Source organism: Lissotriton helveticus, chromosome 9 (assembly GCF_964261635.1).
Source record: "Lissotriton helveticus chromosome 9, aLisHel1.1, whole genome shotgun sequence".
Lineage (NCBI taxonomy): Eukaryota > Metazoa > Chordata > Amphibia > Caudata > Salamandridae > Lissotriton > Lissotriton helveticus.
Genome location: NC_136070.1, coordinates 241350972 through 241371461, shown reverse-complemented (window position 1 = coordinate 241371461; position 20490 = coordinate 241350972). Strand labels below are relative to the sequence as shown.

The 20490-nt window shown below is 51.6% G+C and overlaps 1 protein-coding gene across 1 annotated transcript in view; it reads right to left on the bottom strand.

The window, feature by feature from the left end:
* Window positions 1-20490, bottom strand: part of KNL1 (kinetochore scaffold 1) — a 579877-nt gene that overhangs the window by 309758 nt on the left and 249629 nt on the right. The window contains exon 13 of the mRNA XM_078659817.1: window positions 7388-7486. Within this exon, the coding sequence (XP_078515943.1) occupies window positions 7388-7486 (99 nt within the window). The remainder of the gene's footprint in view (window positions 1-7387; window positions 7487-20490) is intronic.

Here is a 20490-nt window from a genome sequence, read left to right as displayed (position 1 = left end):
CGGTAGAGGAGAGTTTCCTTCACCAGCGCCCTCGCCCTCTTCTCGCTGGGAACACCTTGCCCTGTAAGGTGTTGATCTGTGCTCCCAGGAAGAACTTCACTTGTTCCGGCTCCATTGATGATTTCTTCCAATGGATGGAGAACCCCAGGCTTATGAGCGTGCTCGTCACTGTATGTGCGGGCTGCTTGCATTTCTGGTATGAGTTTGCTTTCACCAACCAGTCGTCGAGGTAAGGGTATACATGTATTCCCTGCCTTCGTAGGTGCGCTGCGACTGCTGCGAGGTACTTTGTGAAGACCCTTGGTGCTGATTTTAGCCCGAAGGCTAGTGTCGTGAACTGGTAGTGGCTTTCTCAGATGGTGAACCTGAGCATATGCTTGTGCTTTCTGTTCATTGGGATGTGCAGGTAGGCGTCCTTGAGGTCTATCGTGACCATGAAGTCCCCGATCTGCAATTGCGGGAGCACCTCTTGCAGGGAGGTCATTTTGAATTTTTGCGTTCTTATGAATTTCTTCAGGAACCTTAGGTCCAGAATGGGTCTCATTGTCTCATCTACTTTTGGTACCAGGAAGTATGTTGAGTATATTCCTTTGTTTCTTTCCTTGAGGGGTACCCATTCTATGGCCTGCTTCCGCAGGAGTTCCTTTGCTTCTTCCTGAAGACGCTCTAGCTGTTTGCTTGCTAGTGGTTTTCTTTTTGGTTTTCTGCTTGTTGGGCTCCCCTCCAACTCTAAGCAGTATCCGAATTGGATGATGTTGAGGATCCATTTGTCTGATGTGATTCCTCTCCATTCTTGGAGGTAAAATCTTAATCTTCCTCCCACTGGTGTTATGTGGTCGTAGATGTCTAGTTTGTCTTGACCCCTCTGTACGTGCTGCCCCCTGGGATCTTTTCTGTGGGCGGGCACACGGAGTTTTTGGAAGTCACTTAGAGGCGGGTTGCTGTCCCCCTCTTCTATTCTGTCCACGTCCATTTCCTCTCCCTCGAAAGGACTGGCCTCTTGGTTGGTACTGCCAGGACTGCTTCTGCTGACCCTGCAAGTCTGCCTGGTGCGTTTGTTGGAAAGCCTGGTGTGATGTAGCTGTCAAGCATTGGTAGGTACTGGCTCCTTGTTTGTGTGGGGAGCAATGTCTCTAGAAGGAAGTCTGCTTTCTGCTTCTCTTCGTCGAGCTCGAGTTTGAATGCTGCTGCGGCAGACTTTATCACCGAGTTGTAGGCCCCGATGTCGTCCGGCGGCGAGGGCCTCGAGGGATATGTGTCAACCGCCTCTTCTGGGCTGTCGGTGTCGACATCTAGGTAATCCACCTCCTGTAAGTCAGAGGGGGCCGACTCGGCGTCCGTCCTGCTGTCCTCTTCCTCCCCATAGTTGTAACTATAGTAGGGACTCTCGTCATCTTCCTGGTCGTCGACCACCTCGACGTCCGGGTCTTGTTCATCGCCGACCTAGTCTTCCTCCTCGACCACCTCCACCACTGGTGGCTTGGTCTTGTGTGGAATCGTGAAGGTTTTCATCTTTGCGTCGAATTCTTTCTTCCGCTGCAAGATGTTTTCCATTTCGACCTCAACGCCTTTTTTTTCCTCCATCTCGGCTGCGTGTTCCGCGTCGGATGGTTCGGCCGCTCTTTTCGGCGGTTGGCTCGGCGCCGTGCTTTTAGGTGCCGGAGGCTTCGACGTCGAACCGGATTTCGGGTCTTTGGTCGGTGTCGGTGCTTTAGGGTCCTTCTCCCTCGGCGTCGATCGATCCTTTTCGGGGACGATTTTCGACGTCTTTTGCTGTTCAACAGCTCTCAGCGCCGGGGACTCCTTCTCAGAGGATCCGCTGGGCCTGTGAGTAGTCGCGGGCGCCAGGTGTTTTGGCGCCGGCGCTTTCGGGGCCTTGCCCTCGTTTTTTCGAGACTCAGAGTCTCTCGGGTTCTTGGGGGCCGGAGAGTCTCCTACCATATCAGAAGTCTTGGTGTAATCGGTCTCTACGACCGTGTAGCTGCCGTCTTCGGCGGCAGCGTTGTCCTCTTACTCGGAGGACATCCCCAGCTCGTAGAGGGATGGGGTCGGGGCCTTCCCCTGTAGGGTGGCGTGCGCTACCCTCTGTATCTCTCTCACATGAAGGGTCTTCGGGGCGAAGGCGGAGCAGGCGTTGCAGTCCTCGCTTCCGTGATTTACCGGTAGGTAAAGGTTGTAAACCGGGTGCTGGTCCTTCTGCGCGTACTTGTGGTGGCAGTTACGGCAGAACTTGAACGGCGTGTTGTCCATCATCGAGCGCTCAGGGCCTCCCTGGTCGCGTGTTTGTCGACGATCGTCGAAGATCTCGATGATTTCTCCTTCTCCTTTGCTGGCTCTTGGTCGATGAAGTCTCCTGGAGTCTTCAGATGATTTTTCTTTCCAATTTCTGTATTTTCCTTCTTCTTTCTCCAAAAATGTCTGGAGCCCAAACGGGAACGATCCAGACTCGACCGCGGAAAAAAAGAATCTGAAGATGGCGCCCAAGAGTGGGAGCTTCTGCAGGAAGCATGCCGACGTCACCGGAAATGCACCCAAGGAGGTGTGACGCCGACGCCCACCTGGGCTACGAAAAAAAAAGAAAAAACAAAGAAAAGACTACGATTCCGGACCCAACCACAAGACCGCGGAATAATGCACAGCATAGTGAATCCAGAAAGATTCACGCTGCAAAAATACACTTATGCAGGTATGGGCACACTGATCCATATACTATATTACGGGATTCCTACCGGACTATATTACGAGATTCTAAAATGGACTTCAATGCATACTTTTTATAGATGGATTTAAGGTAATCCTGGTCTGGAGGAGTGGCACTGGGTTTTGAATTTGTCACTAGTACAATGCTGGATTTCACAGGGCATACCATACTATCACACACTTGCTTTAACACTTGCTTTAACTTTTTGTTATTGTTTTATGGTGGCAGTGGCAATAGAGTGTTTGGGAATATTCACTTTATATACAGATTACTATGTCAAGCATGAGATTAAGTCAATCACGTGAATTGTATGCACAATACTTGGAGAGCACTTTTACTGTTGTATCTTTTGACTTTTTCCTTGTTGTCTCATTGTTTCCTATCAGCATCTTTGTTTTATATGCCTGTTGCATTCACTTTTGGATTTTCAACTTCATATGGTCCTCTTTGGTGATTACGATATGGGGAGCGCATTTAATCACATAAGCAGAATGCCAAGGGTGGCATTGGGACTATAAAATGGATTCATATGACACTTTATTTTTTTGTTTATATTTGGTATTCCAGCCCTGAGGAAGTCGAGGGTTATTGTACCCAAAGACGAAACATGTATTATCTGATGTGGCTGGTGTTCAAAGATTCAGCAATGAAAGAAAAGACCGACAAATTGACGACTGTCGGATTGATTTTCTGGACACAAATTATTTGAAGCAGGGTCCAGTTTTACCATATATTGTCTCAGCGATTACTTTCCACCTTTGAAGCATGAGAACCCTGAATATCCCTGCCACTCCATAGGTAACAGACTGCTAAATTGCCCATAGTGCCCCAAGCATTCACTGAACACTGTAGGCCCCACGCCTGCCTCATAAGATTACATATATCTCTCCCCTCCTATAGGCCATGAACCTCAGTTCATTGCTTCTTTAGTAAACAGTCACCAAGCCCCCACTCTTCACCTCTGTCCTCTATGTGCACGTCTTTCCTGTACATCACGATGGTGCAGCTATAACAGGATGCGTTCGTTAGTTAGAAGAACACGATGGGGTAAGAATTAGGGGTGGGCGGAATTAGCGTAATCGAGTTACGCAAATCTCCGCAAAACGGTAAAAAATCTCCGCAAACACCCAGAATTGCTTGTTCGCGACGCTTTTTTACCGTTCGCGTGCTCTGGGGAAATATCGCGCAAAGACTTATTTGAAAACGCAAAAAATTCGCTACGTTGTGGAACGCAGAATTTAGGGCAAATTCGCGTTCTCTGCGGAACGCGAAATTACTCAAAATCTGCAAATTCCACGAACTGAATGGAATTTACTGCCCAGGCCTAGTAAGAATCAGGTGGGGCTAGCTGTAACATTCCATTTCTTCACATCTGATGTTTTTCTGCTGGGCTTTAGAAATAAGACCGTGAGATGGCCTAACAAATGAGCTATAACCTTTTATAAACTTCTAGTTTCTTACAAGTTTCTGAGCAATGACGCAATTTTCCCCCGATAAATGGTACATTTTTTTGTTATGGTCAAACATCGGCCAGAATCAGGACTTGCGGTCAGCAGTTCCTCATTAAAATAGTATAAAAGAGCTGCTCCCCAGTCCACTCGCACAGTGAACTCTTGGGTCACGACACGTGTGCTCGCATTGAACCGTTATATTTAGCATTTCCTATTGAGGTTGTAATACTCATTCTACTTTGAAATTCATTCCCTCTCCCTCTTCCTTGCATTGCGGTGATTTAAACGTACCTAGATTGCATGTTTTAGCTCTTCATCTAAAATGTGTCCCGGACACTTGTTGCTTTCTAGATTGCTCAGAGTTATTTCTGATTAATGATGCGTTTTTGACATTTATAGTTTAAATCGCTTGAATAAATGGTGCCACTCTGACTCAGTTTCGGCATCTCACATGTGTGTCTTATTATTTTAGATAGCACATCCCTGCTCAAATTAAGGTGGTGAAAGAATACCCTAAAATCACCCTCCAACATATTACATGTGCTCAGAGCCATTGTTTTGTTTAAGTTTTACGGAGGGATGCGGGCTGACATCCCCCCTCTAGAGCACTGCAGAGATTTTGTGGTTTAAGTACTTAATCACACACTGTTCTCTGTGCGCCCTAATTCCCTTATTCACCCTTCTTTGACTCTTATACAGAGACACTGGTTTGAATTGAATATGACTTTTATTAAAGTTAATGCCAGATTGAGCATAATGATGTATGCACACGAGCAAATATGAGTGTGCATATAGTGTGCTTTTATGTGCAGATATAGTTGCCGGTGTGTGAACCCCTTCAAATGCATATACATATATGCACACTCTACTTTATCTACAACTACATATATATGCATAGGTATATGCCTTCGTGTACATTGCATGCATGTCACTATTGTAAGTACACAAAAACAATAGTTTAAACAATGAAGACATTAAAATATTTCCAATTTTAACATGTTGTTCATGTGGAGCAAATTCTACTAGTGTGCGAGTTAAAATGGAACACATTAAGAGATTGGCCTACACTTGTGATGACCTGAAAAGATCGATTTCAAAAATTTTTGGGAAACTAGATGGTTGACCTGCCACTGTATTTAGTTCAAACATTGTCTTGGTGATGAAATTATGAGTATTTGCACTGAAAGCACTGATATTCACGGAAATAATAGTGTTGTTCGCTGTAATTGCAGCCACCTACAGAGGCGAGTTACACTTTGAGCCGTGTTCTATTCGAGACTCTTAAGGACCTGAGCTAAAGACCTGAAAGTGTGTTGTAAGATGAACTGCAGATTTTGATGTTTATTTCATCTTGAATTATGTGGTGTGTCTAAAAAATGTAATGTTTGAACAATGATCGCATACCATATTTGTAATGATGGAGCTAGCAAGCCGTGACCAAGTAACTATTTGTGCCGTTTATGGTGTAAGCCAGGGGACACCAAATATAACAGGCATACATCTATACTACTATTATAAAGAGAGAACTGTGTCCTTTGAGCCAGGTAAATTCGAAAAGTACACCACCAATCGCAACACCCAATACAGCGTTGGAAAGGGGGGGACCAGTAGATGGACATAGGCTATAAAAAAAATAAAAATACAAGTTATTTAAAAAAGAAACAATAAAAAAAAGTAGTCCCTAAGAAGTAGCGCCGGCCGTGTGTGCTAACAACGTGCGTGCTGACATCGGAGGACAGGAACGCGAGGAGAAGCGGACAACAGCGCGGGGAGGAGTGGAAAACTTAGCCAGACTGGAGGGAATGAGGTACGTGAACCGCGGGGAAGAGCGGTGAAGTAAGGCGGACTGGAGCGGAATGGAGGACAACAGCGCATGGAGGAGCGGAGAACGTAGCAAGACTGCAGCGCCATGAGGTATGTGAAACACGGGGAGGAGCGGTGAAGTACGCGGGGAGGAGCGGTAAGTGAGGCAGAATGGAGCGGGATAGCGGACTGCAGCGGGGCGTGTAGACTGGCTTGGTGTAGTGGGGGGCGGTGAAGTGAGGCGGACTGGAGCGGGATAGCAAAATAAATTATAGGTTTTAAAACGGCTTTCACATTTGGTGCAGACATTTAAGTGCGAGTAGTGGGGGGCGGTGAAGTGAGGCGGACTGGAGCGGGGGCCTGGGTTTGTGCGACTGGGAGCAAGCGCTGAGGTAAGGTGCACACAAACCTGAAATGCTGCCCCCAGCCCCCTTCTGCCCCGGGCAACGCTGGGGCGGGCTGCCAGTATATATATACGTCATTAAATCAGGCATGAAGTTTTCAACATCACATTGCAGCACCTAGGAAGACAGTCTGCTGCCTAATATGTAGAACATGTATAACCAGATGAAAAGAGCATTGGGATAGGCTTGCATTAGAAGAGTCAAACACACTAAGAAATTCAGGACCTTCCATATTCCATGGTGCCTTCTAGTAGCATTTGCCTCAAAGTCTCAGTTCTTGTTTCTGGGTCCTCTGAGCAGGACACTGGAACACTTGGGTGCTTTCACAACAGTTTTAGTCTCAAAATTCATATCAGACTCTGCAGCTGTTGAGCTACTAAAATGCATGATGTGTGAATACAAGCAGTGACAAAGTCAATAGGTAGTTCTTGCCCGTACCACGGAGTGCAGACCTACTGGCTTTGGGCGCACATGAAAGGCGACCACCTTGGAATGCTTATCTTAATCAAAATGTAAAAGCATTACAAGATGGCCAGTATGCATCTTGGAATACTTTTTTTTGCTTGCACACACCCGGTTGGTATCTTGCCAGGATTTTGAAATTGGGAAAAATAATTCAAAGATGCCGCGGTATGCAGACATGTGCGGCAGTCATCATGGAAAAGCATATCTTTTGCTTTATAACAACTCATTCCAAGGTGACTGCATGCAGGGTAGCAATCTTGGAACACTTTTTTCAAAAGAAAAACAAAATCATGCAAAAATAGTCCAAAGCACATATCAACACACATGAAGCGATCATCCTGCAATAGAGCCTGCAAGTGTTAGAAGAGTTGTGTAAAATGTGAATGTACCAGCCTTTTGGACCAAAGCCTAACAAGAAATCTTTGCACTTTGTATTGCTATTTGCAAGGCGTATGGCAAAGAATACAGTGGGGATGAGAACAGACCAATTTCCATTTGCCTAACAGGTGAAAATGAGTACTGAGCTCTTTATGAATTATTGGCTAAAATGTTCAAATACTCACCTGGTTGGGTATCTCACTGAACCTTGGCTTCTGAATTATAACACCTACATTTAGAAGCATGAAAAACTCCTTTACTGTGATATCGCCATCTTGGAATCTCTGAGGTACAAAAAGAAGATAAGTGTTAAATAAATACCTTTACCCTTCATCTTGAACATAGCAGTGCACACACACCTACGCACAATCACAGAAAAAAAGCATCCCACCTTGGCTCGTTTTGCAAGGTAAACCATTTAAATACTGAATACTGTTGTTGATAATAAAAACATTAAGATGATGCACCATAAAATTCATCACATTAGGTTACGTCTTCACGAAAGTCATTGATTGAATCAGACGAGTAAGAACACTGGTGTTCTGGCCCAAAAAGTATAACAAGTATTAACTATGCTGTTTATGAGTGGAATGAGTGCACATCTGTCATTTTATCACCTCTTCCTATGACTTCTCATACCAATATTATTTGCTAAGACTCCAACTACTTAGAGGGCTCTGTTCCGGATTCAAACAGGGACTGCATGCTCTACACAGCTCAACCAATATCGCTTGCTTTCTATACTGTTAAATCTCTACTGCTCTTGAAGCCCACCACCCTCTACCTGCATACCTCACTCTTTATTACTCTCCTTCAACTCACTACTTCACCTTTAACTACCTTAACCTAATCCAGTCCTCTCTACAGAGTTCTCTCCACGTCATCTCTATTGACCCCACACATCATATTTTTCTATCTTTCATCTCTTCCCCTCATATCTATTATTCCTTGCTCCCTCTACATCACCTCTCAACACCTTGTTCAACACCCCTCTCTACATACTTATTTGAATCTCAACCTCATCTTTCTCTACCTCATTACTTCTCCCTCACTCTTCTCAACCATCTCGAAAGGTGCTTAGACCATTATATTCGCACTTGGAATGAGAGGTATGCCCATGAATGTTCCCAGTACATTAAAGACCCTTTTATTTACGTTTTTTGCTCAGCACTCCATCTCTTTATAGCTACACAATCTATTGGAGTCACAGAAACTTACCTGTACCCTTATGACAATCTTGTTCTCAGCCTCCTATCCGATAATCTTAGAACGGGTGTCTCAAACCAGTCACTTGTGAACTGTTGGTAGCTTGCAGACACCTTAAGAGTAGCTTGCAGACTTGGGGAGGGTGGCCAAGAAGCCAAGATGGCGGACAATCTAGAGAAGCTCTGCAACAGGCCCCTGTAATCCGTAATTTTCCCTGACCAAGAAAGACCATCAGTCCAAAGCCCAAGGGTGGAATTTAAGCTAGGACACTGGAGCTACCAGCGGAATGAACTGGAGGCGCCGGCAACAGCGAGAAAAGGCAAACATTAAGGAAAACTCGGAGGCCTGCCACGTACAAGGGACAAACCTGTGGCACATGTGAGGTACTCACTAATACCCAGCTGTGACAGGGGAGCAACAAGGGTCAGCAAACTGCCCGGAGACAACGGTCGTGGAAGTCCAAATATACTGCGCTTAGCAGAGGGCGGGCTGGCCCATAATCAGAGGCTCGGCTCGAAGAGAGGTGGGGCCGTGCCTGCGCTTACCCGCATCTGACACGATCCGAGAGATCCGCACCGAAGACCTGTGATCGGGTTGGCGCTCTCGGACTACTGGACCCGAACAGCAGTGTAATGTCGCACCTCCCTCCCTGCCCCGTTGGTGAGAAAGTGCCATCTTTCTTGCATGGTAGGCCCGCACTTTTTGCTGAATTGCTGATGTACTTTGACTGAGTGTGCCCTGGGCTCTTGCCAATCAGGTGCCCAGGGCCTGTCTTCCTTCCCTAAAACTGTGTTGAAACCAAAACCCCATTGGCATCTCTGGGCACATGTCAGTCCCTGGTAAATGGTACCCTAGGTACCCAGGGTATTGTGACCAGAGAAGACCCCTAAGGACTGCAGCACTTATTGTTGTCCAGAATCACAGGCTGTTGAGCGTCGTTGCCGAGACTCTAACCCTGCTCCCCAGCTTCAAGGTAGACTGCTCTAGCCGCAAGGCTACATCCTCTCCCATATCTCCTGCCGATTTCCTCCCGCCAGAGCTGCCTACCGCATCAGAGGGAGGAGTTTGTCATCACGGGGCAGAGCAGGCCCAGACCGCAAGTAAATGAAGAGCAACCACTGGCACAGGACAGGAGCAAGCAGCACTAGCCTAGCAATCACACCTGAGGGGAAGCGCAACCAAAGTGGCCCCAGCCTGAACTGTACGTTATGTTAAGACTGACACCGGTGCCTTTCTCTAAAGGAAACCATCTTCACGCTGCCCTGCGCAGGGCACAGCTAAAAGCCTGAGACACAGAACAGGCGCCTCAGGAAGCATACAATAGTGGCATAGAGAGAACGAGGAGCAACACCTTCACCCCAGGCCCCGAGACTTGGAGAGCTCCCACAGCACAAGTTACTACTTGTGTAACGATATATCTGTAAGAGACATTAGTTAGTGATAGATTCCTTACCTTAGAATATCCCCAGGAGTCAGACTGGATCCGGAAATGTTTGCGTAGCAGTACCCTTGCGCGTTGGGAGGCGTCGTCTGTGGCTCCGCGTCCGTCGTCGGCGTCGTCGTGATGACGTCGTCGGAGTACTTAGACGCCGCCTCCGCGTGCTGACGTCAGTTCTTAAGACACAGCTTTTCCGCGCCAGAAGCGCAGAGCCATGTTAAAAACCAACACTGGTGCCATTAAAACTAGGACCCTGAAAGGGTATGACCTTAACCCTAGATATCGGTTCGCAGAACGGGGAAGATGGGTGGGTCGGTAAGGAATCTATCACTAACTAATGTCTGGTACAGATATATCGTTACACAAGTAGTAACTTGTGCATCTGAAAGAGACACGTTAGTGATAAGATTCCTCACCTTAGAATAGATACCCCAGCAATACCAACCCCGGTGGTGGGTCTGCAAACCAATAATCACACCAGAAAGTCCTGGAGGACGGAACAGCCAAAAAAGCCATCCCTCCGGACTTGACTGTCCAGGCAGTAGTGTCTTGCAAATGTGTGCAGCGAGGCCCACGTACCTGCCGGGCAAATGTCCTACAAGGGCACTCCCCGGCCCAGGGCAGTTGTTGTCGCCGTGGCCTGGGTGGAATGAGCCCGCAATCCAACATCGGGCTCCTTTTTAGCCAAGGAGTAACATGCCTGGATACACAAGATGATCCACCGAGAGATGGTCCGCTTGTGCACCGCTTTTCCCTTCTTAGCGCCCACGTAACCAACAAAGAGTTGGTGATCCACCCGAAACTGGCGTGTGCGATCCAAGTAGAATGAAAGCGCACGTTTTGGGTCCAGACGGTGGAGCCGCTCTTCCTCTTTAGAGGGATGCGGTGGCGGAAAGAAGGTGGGCAAGGTGATAGACTGCCCGATGTGGAAGGCCGTGACAACCTTGGGCAGGAAAGATGGCTTAGTACGCAATACTACCTTGTCCGGATGGACAGAAAGGAAAGGAGGAGTACATGAAAGAGCCTGGAGCTTACTCACTCTCCTGGCAGAGGTGATGGCAACCAGGAAAGCAGTCTTCAAAGTGAGAAGACGGAGAGGACAGTTGTGAAGTGGCTCAAACTGAGCGCACATTAGAAATGTGAGAACAAGGTTCAAGTCCCACTAAGGCATCACAAACGGAAAAGGAGGGAACGTGTGTGTGATGCCCTTCAGAAAACGATTTACAATAGGGGACTTGAACAAAGAAGGTTGATCAGGCAGCCTTAGAAAGGCTGAGAGGGCAGAGAGGTAGCCCTTGATAGTGCCCAGAGCAGAGCCCTGCTTGGCAAGAGAAAGAAGGAAGAGAAGAACCTCAGAAAGAGGGGCAGCAAGAGGATCCACAGCCTTTGCTGTGCACCATGCCACAAATCTGTTCCACCTGCAGGCGTATACCGACTTCGGGGAGGGACACCTGGCTGCCAGAATGACATTACAGACTTCAGGAGGCAAGTCAAATGGCCCCAACTGTCGCAGCTCAATCTCCAAGCATGGAGGTGGAGCCTGGACAGGTTGGGGTGGAGGACCGTCCCCTGCTGCTGCGACAGAAGGTCCTCCTGAAGAGGCAGACGAACCGGGGGGATCGACTGACATACTGAGTAGCTCTGGATACCAGTACCTTCATGCCCAGTCCAGAGCCACAAGGATGACTTGGGCCCGGTCGCGCTTGATCTTCTTCAGCACTCTGGGCAGAAGTGGTATAGGCGGAAAGGCGTACAATAGACCGCAACTACACTCGCGACGAAAAGCGTCTCCGAGCGAGTGCCGCCTTGGAAATTCCAACGCGCGGAACAGATGACATTGCGCGTTCTCTTCTGTGGGGAATAGATCTAACCAAGGCTCTCCCCACTGCTGAAAGAGGCCTTGCGCCACGTCCGAGTTCAGACGCCATTCGTGATCCATCATGCACCAACGGCTGAGCTCGTCCGCCCTGGCGTTCAGAGAACCTGCCAGGTGTTGAGCCACCAGGGTCACGCCCTGACGTTCCAGCCACTGCCCGAGGCGCAGAGCCTCCTGGCAAAGGGTCCACGACCCCACCCCGCCCTGTTTGTTGCAGTACCACATGGCGGTGGTGTTGTCCGTGAACACCTGCACTACACTCCCCCGAACAGAGGGGAGTGAGCCACCACTGCAGCTGTCCCGCAGTGCCCTTCGAGATCAGGACATGGTCGGACAGGTTGCCCTGATGCTGGGCCCACTGAAACTTCAGGTCCCACTGCAGAGCCCGCATCCGCCACCTGGCGTGATGCAGCAGAAGGATGCAGGAGGCCATCAGCCCCAGAAGCCGCAGCGTCAATAAACTCGAAACTCCGCTGAGTCAAGTACCGCTCCGATGAAGAGGAGCTTCTGAGAGGGGCACAGGTGTGACTTCGGCACATTGATGGAAAACCCCAGCTGGTGCAGGAGGTCGAACGTCGTCTGGAGGTGGTTGACGACAGTCTGGGGCGAGCCCGCCTTCAAGAACCAGTCGTCGAGGTAGGGGAAGACTGAAACCCCTAACCTGCGCAGATGAGCTGCGACCACCGCCATCACCTTTGTGAACACCCGTGGGGCGCTGGTAAGGCCGAAGGGGAGCACGGTAAACTGAAAGTGCTCGTGGCCAACCGTGAACCGCAGGTAGTGCCGGTGGGCCGGCAGGACGGGGATATGGAAATAAGCGTCCTGCAAGTCCAACGCTACCATCCAGTCTCCTGGGTCTAGGGCAGCTAAAACCTGAGCCAGTGTCAGCATTTTGAACTTCTCCTTCCGGAGGAAGCCGTTGACGTTCCGTAGGTCCAAGATAGGGCGTAGGCCCCCTTTGCCCTTCTTGGGTACCAGAAAGTAGTGGGAGTAACAACCGCACCCTACTTCTGGCCCAGGAACGCGCTCGATGGCCCCCTTGGCCGAGAGGGCCGTAACTTCCTCCTGCAGAAGTCGCAAATGATCCCCCGATACACGGTGGTTCTGAGGTGGCATGGCTGGAGGGGTCGCCTCGAAGGGGAGGGAGTAGCCCCTTCGGACGATTTGCAGCACCCACCTGTCCAATGTGACAGTGCGCCAGTGGAGGAGGTGATGGCGAACCCTGCCCCCCACTGGCGACACATGGGCCTGAAAGCACGGACTAGGAGGGTTTTGAGGCGGATGCTGCGGGGGAAGGTGTGGATTGACCTCGCCGTTGTCCCCGACCGCCTCCACGGCGGTTTCCACGGCTGCCACCGAGTTGGATGTTAGTCTGCGGTGCGTGGCTGGCGGCACGTGTTGGGGCGCCCCTTCCTTGGCCACAAAAGGAGCGAAAGGCACCCGTTTGCTGGCGCGGGCCGAGAGGCCCAAGGACCTGGCCGTAGCCTTGGAGTCCTTAAAGCGCTCAAGCGCATGGTCTGCCTTGTCGCCAAAGAGGCGACGGCCATCGAACGGCATGTCCATGAGTGTATTCTGGACATCGGCCAAAAAGTTGGAGGACCTCAACCAGGCGTGGCGATGAATCGCCACCGTCGTTGCCATCGCTCTGCCCAGAGAGTCGGTGGTGTCCAATCCACACCAGATAGAGTAACGTGCCGCGTCTCGGCCTTCCACAAGGGCTTGGCCGAGTTTAGCCCGTACCTCCAACAGGCATTCTGGCAGCACGTCCGCGACCGTGTCCCACAGAGAGTGGGTGTAACGGCCCAAGAGGCACGCGGTGTTGGAAGACCACAGTCCCAGACTCCGGGATGAGAATACCTTCTTGCCGTATTGCTCGTACCTCTTGGATTCCCGGTCAGGCGGAGCCGACGGGAATGCGGTGTGGGAATTCGAAGCCTGGATGACCAGGCTCTCGGGGGTGGGTGGACAGGAAACAAAGGCCGCCCGGGGCCGGGCGGTGGCGTGTGGCCACGTTCCTATCTACAGGCGAACCTGTAGCGGGCCTGGACCAAGTGCCCAAAAGAACGTCGTCAAGGCCTCATTAAACTGCAGCAGAGGCTCAGCAGAGCTTGACTGCGGTTTAAGGACCTCAGTGAGGAGGTTAGTCCTCACGGCCGTGACGGGGAGCTCAAGGCCCCAGGCCTTGGCCGCCCTTGTCAGCACCACACTGTAGGCTGCCCCCTCCTCCGAAGCCACGGTAGGAGGTGAGACAAACCCAGTGTCTGGCGAGGTATCCAGACCACTGGCATCCCCAAGTCCACCTGTCCAGTCCTCCTGGGACTGACACTCCCGTGTCAGAGGGTCCTCAGAACCCTCCCAATTCTCCTAGTCACCCACCTCCTGAAATTCAGGGGGGTCAAATGATGGGGCCGGTTCGTTGAAGTAGAATTCCCCAAACGACGTCGAAAGCGGCGCCCAGTGGCGCCGTTTCGGCGCTGGATCGAGGGAGGCATTGGGGCGACGTCGCCCGAAGACTGCGCCGGAGGTGACACCTGAGGGGCCGGCGCCGGTGAGGTCGTGAGGTCAACCGGCAACGACCCGGATCCGGAATCGGATCCAACGGGGACCTGCGGCGCCTAAGCACCCGACGGCGTCGAGGCCGAATCCCCTGACATGCTAGGGCCCCCAGACGGGTCCGCTGGGCCCGAAGGCGTCGCGGAACCCGTCGGAGGAGTGAGGGACCTCATGGCCATGAGGAACCGCTCGATCTCCCCCGGCGTCGCGTGCGGCCCAGGGACCGGAGGGTATGGAGCCGGACGCGACGCCTGCGACTCCAACGGAGACGCGTGGGCGGTGTCACCTGAACACCCCCGCCGCGTCGGGGGGGAGTCAGAAGAGCGAGGACGTCTCTTCGACCTTTGTGCTTACCTGACTACTTCGACCCAGAGGAGTGATGTCGACTCCCGGAGCTATGATGGCTCCGATCCCGCGACCGGTCCCTCGACCTCCGTCCGGACCGGGACCTCTCGCGGCGCGGGGCCGACTGCCGGAGCTCGAGTCGCTTGCGGGACCACTCCTGCCTAGCTTTCGAGGTAAGGGCCCGGCAGTCGGAGCTGGTCTTGTCATCGTGGTCTACGCCGAGACAGTGGAGACACCGACGGTGAAGGTCGGTGACCGACATCAGTCGGTCGCAGTCCTCACAGGGTTTAAAACCTGGCACCCTACCGGCAGCGTTTCGGAGTCGAAGACTCGAAAAAAAATTATCGAAAGGGATCAAAAAACTTTGGTCAAAACATGATTAAGGTACCACTTTTTCTGGATCTGCGCTGCTGCCGCGGAAAAAAGAAGAACTGACGTCAGCGCGCGGAGGCGGCGTCTAAGTACTCCGATTATGTCATCACGGCGCCCACGACGCCGACAACGGACGCGGAGCCGCAGACGACGCCTACCGACGCGCAAGGGTACTGCCACGCAAAAATTTCCGGATCCAGTCTGACGCCTGGGGATATTCTAAGGTAAGGAATCTATCACTAACGTGTCTCTTTCAGATCCCCTGCGCGGCATTTAAGGACCACTGTAGAAGTAGAGGTAAAACTAGTCATATCCTAGAGACAGGAGGATCGCACTGGAGCCGCACATTGACTCTGCTAACACGAGCCGACAGAAGGGATCCTGTGACGAAGACCCGGGGAGTACCACCACTAACCCAGACAACCCCTCCGTAAAACCCTCCTGGGTGCCTTACCTTGCTAGCAAGGACGACAAAGACCCTGAAATCCAGGACAGTATTCCACCAGTAACAAAGGACTTTTTCCTCGTCTCGCAGCCTGGAGAGAGGAACCCGGAAACAGTCTGTCCAGGAAGAGGCGGGAGGGTTCAACAAAGTGGCCAATCAGGGACGCTAGAAGGTGGTCAGGCGTGGCAGAAAAGGCAGGAAGGTGGCACATCCGATGTGTCAACTGCTGGGAATCAGCCAGAGCTGGAGACTGGAGCAGACGCTGAAGAAGCTGAGACTAGCCAGTATGCTGTTGCTGTCAGCCGACCCGAAGATGCCAGAGAAGGGGATCTGGAGCTTCCCGACGCCTGGAGCGAAGACTGGTGGATCCCTGAGGAGACGCTTGAGCCACAATTCAGGAGAGTTGTGGCAGATAGTACGGGATTTGGGCATAGGGAAAAGCACAGGGAGTGGGATAAAAGGGTGGTTTATTCTCACGGGTGGTTTTTACACAGCCTTTGACCTCACAAAATTGCATGCTTTGCACTCGACCAACCCACCTGAGTAGAGTGAGTGAAAAACGGGGCTTTACTGGCCACCCCATCAAGAATCGTTGGTCGTCTGACCAGCCTTCATTTTAGTTATCTTTTTCTATGCTTTTTTCTATTATTTCCCTCATCCTTTTGGCCAGTCCTTCACGTGGTGTGGTGACGGTTGTAAGGGTCAAGTAGGACCTGTATACTGACCGCTGCTTTTCTTGCTTTCTTTTGGGAGAGTGCGCCAGAACTTCGGGAACTGACCAGATTTCCCCAGAACCCACGAGGCGTACTCTTGGTACCTAGGATCGTAGACCCAGGACGGGACCCATTCAGAGTGCGACATACTCCTTATACCTGTGCTGAGACAGGACTCCTTTTTTTTTTTGTTTCCCTCCATCCTAACGTTGCCCTACTGATCTCTGTTGGACTGTGTTCTTGATACCTTTTCTGTGTTTCGTACCGTGAATAAACACTACAGTATTGATCCCATACGGCCCCCTCGCATCGGTTTCCGACCGTACCTCCGACAATTGGTGTCAGAAGGAGAGCTCAACTTGCAGCAGTGGCGCCCGGTGTGCCCTGCGGGACGTTTCGGAAGACAGTCCAATGTAATCCATGCCCAGCGGCTCTCAAAGTGGCGGACTGACAACGCAGAGCAGACACAACCCACCGGGAAGAGAGGCCTTAAGTCTGGTGGCCTCTCCCCACTAGTGAGAACTGCCGTCCCTGCCTCGGGGTCGGCTTTGAACATGCCGTGCACGGCTGGGTGCCCATGACTGCCCGGTGTTTTTGAAGGCGGCCCCGCTGATACTGCAGTCGCCCCGGACCCAGCGGCACACAGGGGGTCGGACGATCTCCGCGGAACCCGGTACTGAGCAGCGCTGACCGGGAAGTCGACCGGCGCCCAACGACAATGCAGAGCAGAGAAGCGAGGCAGTGGGGACACGCCTGACGTCCTGGCGTAGCAGGCGCCTGAGAAGCCCACTGCGTGGAGGTGGTGAGCGGCAGCAGGGAGTATTACTTCTCCGGTTGGTCCCCTGGGTTCTCCCCGTGCATGCAGCGTGCAGCAGGCCGGGTGCTGGTCCATGCAGTGAGGCCTTCCTGACCCTAACATGGCGCCCACACAGTGAATAAAGGCCCCGACTTGGCTCCGGTGGTGGCAGAGTGGAGACGGGCAGGCAAGGTTCCTTTCGCCCTTCTTTCTTCTTGCTCTTCTTCTGTTGCTGCTCCATCTAAGGGAAGTCTGTCAGTCCTGCTTCCATCGCTTGGCACCTGACTCTAAGATGGCCCCCAGGGGCTAACCACGAGCAATACCACCTAAAGCCACATCTGGAGATCCCAGAGGGAAGTGAGTAATTGTTGGGGACGTCGCTCAGGGGGGAATCCTGCTGCCTATCTTGGCGCAGTCCATTGCTCTGCCTCTATGCCACCAAAGAAGGCGACAAAGAAAGTCTCCCGCTATTTCGCCGCCACAGATAAGAGCTCCCCACCCAACAAGACAGATCCCGCGACGAGGAATATGGCCCTCACCAGGGAAGACCTAGTCGCTCCCCTACGGGACTTTAAAACCGAACTGTGTCAGGAACTTAGGCAAGATATGCGCGTTTCTATAGCCCAACAGCGGACTGTGTCTGACCTCAAGATGGCGTCTGGAATTCATTCGGACCATGGTTCACCCCTCACCCCCCCTAAATCTGACAATCTCCGAGCACTATGTCCGACGCCCAGTGGGGCTGCTCTGTTCAGCTATTGAGGAGATCGGCATTGGTTCATCCCCTGCCAGTCATCTACCCAGACGGACTTTGGGCACAGTTTCTCTTCCCGTCTACCTGTCTCGCCCACCCTCCCCCATCATATTTCTGTAACTATTCTTTTTCCTTGTCTCCTGTCTATATATCTGTTCCCATTTAGCACTCTTTCTCTCATTGTCTACTTCCTTTGCTCCTATCCCCTCTCAACTGAATCTTTCTCCTTGCCCGCTACACCGCCTAGTCCCCCCTGCCCTTTTTGTACCATTTAACTAAGCACTCCTTCTCCCTTTGTTGGGGAAAGATCCAATATTTATACTCTGGAGTCTCAGCGAACCCGCTGAGTGAATCCACAGTGCCTAGGGAGCCACACGGACAGGTGGGTGACCTGTCCGTTTTGGCCGCCATTTTGGAGTGGGGTGTGTGGATAGAGGTGTCTCTACCCTCCAGCGCTTCAGTTTGCAGGAGCAGCCTGGGAACACCTACTTAAAGCTCCTCCCTAGCGAAGCGGGATCGCGCAGCGGGCGCGTCCTCGCGTGGCCGGAGTCGTGCCAGAGTCCTGCCCGTCTGCGCCCGTCCGCGCTAAGGACGTGCTGGACGTCGCGGTACTCTGGTTAAGGACTATTATTCCATCCTGGGTCCACTATGCTGACGTATTCGCGGGACTGCCTGTTTGCCATCGGTCAGGTAAGCCGCGGTTGTACCCTTCCACCGGTACACCCATTGCGTGGCCCTTATCATTGCCCTTGTAATGGGTGGGCTTTGGACTCTCCACGTCCTCTCCCAGGGTCTATTACCTTGGAGACCCGCCGTATTACAGACACTCCTACTACTCTGAAGATCTTGAATTTAAACGTTAGGTCTGCGCTGAAACACTTTCAGCACATCTATGACCTTATTGAGGAGGAAGCTCCAGACGTATTTGCCATGACGGAAACATGGCTACAGGACGCTGATACCGCTATTACCAATCTAGCCTGCCCACCCGGCTATTCTATGTACACCCTGAATAGGCTGTCTAGGGGTGGGGGTATCGCGCTAGTGGTAAAATCTATCTACCCTTGCGTCTGGAGTGCCCTAAACATCTCCGGATGTGAAAGTGCCATGTTCAAGGTCTCTGTCAGCCCTGAGTTCACCCTGTCCGGGATGGTCGTTTATCGCCCACCCGGCAGTGATGTGGCGTTCAGAAATGCTTTCCCTGACATTGTCGGCCCTTTGGTCGCCGACTGTGCCAACTTTTCTATCATGGGTGATCTAAACCTGCATTTCGACACCCCCTCTGGCCTGACAGTGCGTTCCATCTCTTCTGACCTGGAGGCCTTTCAACTTCCCCAGATGGTCTCCCAGCCTACCCATTTGGGTGGGCATATTCTGGATCCCCTGTTTACCAATCTGGTGGGGATTCTAATTACCTCTGTCTCTCCGGTGGAATGGACAGACCACTTTTTGGTGTCCATCCTCTGCCCTGTTTCGGCCACTTCTTCCATCTCTATGGCTAGACGGGTTCAGAAAAGGGCTTGGAAAAAGCTTAGGTTAGAGGACTTTCATCGTCTTCTATTAGAGGAGCCGCTGGGCTCTTTGACGGATGTGGAAAGGGGGTATGACCTCTTCTGTTCATGGATAACTAGGGCCTTGGACTCTCTGATCCCTATCGTTTCCACTAAAATCAATCCCAGAGAGTCGAGTCCCTGGTACGATGGCACTCTCCGGGCCCTAAAGGGTGCCTGTAGACGAGCAGAGAGGGCTTGGAGGAAAACCTATGGGGCTGATCTAAAAGCTGCATATACCAAGTCCGTTAAGCTCTACCATCGAGCTATCTGCCGAGCTCGTGCGGCTTTTTATGCCACCGAATTCCGGAACAGTCCGAATCCGTCAAAAGCTATCTTCAAGGCCGTAAAAGATCTCACGGCGAAGCGGACTACCACTACGACCGTAAGCTCCCTTTCCCATTGTGAATCCCTTGCATCTTACTTTTTGGGGAAGGTCCAAGCTATATATAGGACGTTCCCTAGCATAGGGTCCACTACGGAAAGTATAAATGGGGCTCACCATCAGACTACACTGCTTGTTTCCCCCCCCTTACCTTGGATGGTTTTGACAAACTTGCGTTGCAAGTTAAATCTGGGTCCCCTTCTGATCCAGTAAGGCCTGCTCTCTTCCGAGACCAAGCTTTTATGGGGCGTACAGTTGTATGCTCCCTTGTCAACCTTTCCTTGGAAACGGGAACTGTACCATCTAAGTGGAAACAAGCTGTGGTGTCCCCGATTATTAAAAAGCCCACCCTGGACCCGTCTAAGCCTGAAAGCTATCGCCCCATCTCGCTGTTACCCTGGCCAGCCAAGATCACCGAGGCCCATGTCAACTTGGCCCTGTCTGAACATCTGACTCGGACCAATGCCCTTGACCCCACACAAAACGGATTCCGTGCTGGGCACAGTACGGAAACCGCGTTACTTGTGATGGTGGAACATCTCCGGGCAAGGTTGGATGCTGGTCAAACGGCGGCGCTTATATTGTTAGACCTTAGCGCCGCCTTTGATACGGTAGATCACAGCATCCTCCTGCGTCGGCTCGAGGAGACTGGTATTGGCGGTCAGGTGTTGCAATGGTTCCGCTCCTTTTTAGATGACCGCTCCTTCTGTGTTGCCATCCCTCCCTTCAAGTCCAGCTACCAACCACTGGCCATGGGGGTTCCGCAAGGGTCCTCGCTGAGTCCCACGTTGTTCAACCTATACGTGAGACCGCTGGCTGATGTCGCTAGGCAGTGGGGCCTTACTTTGGTCTCAT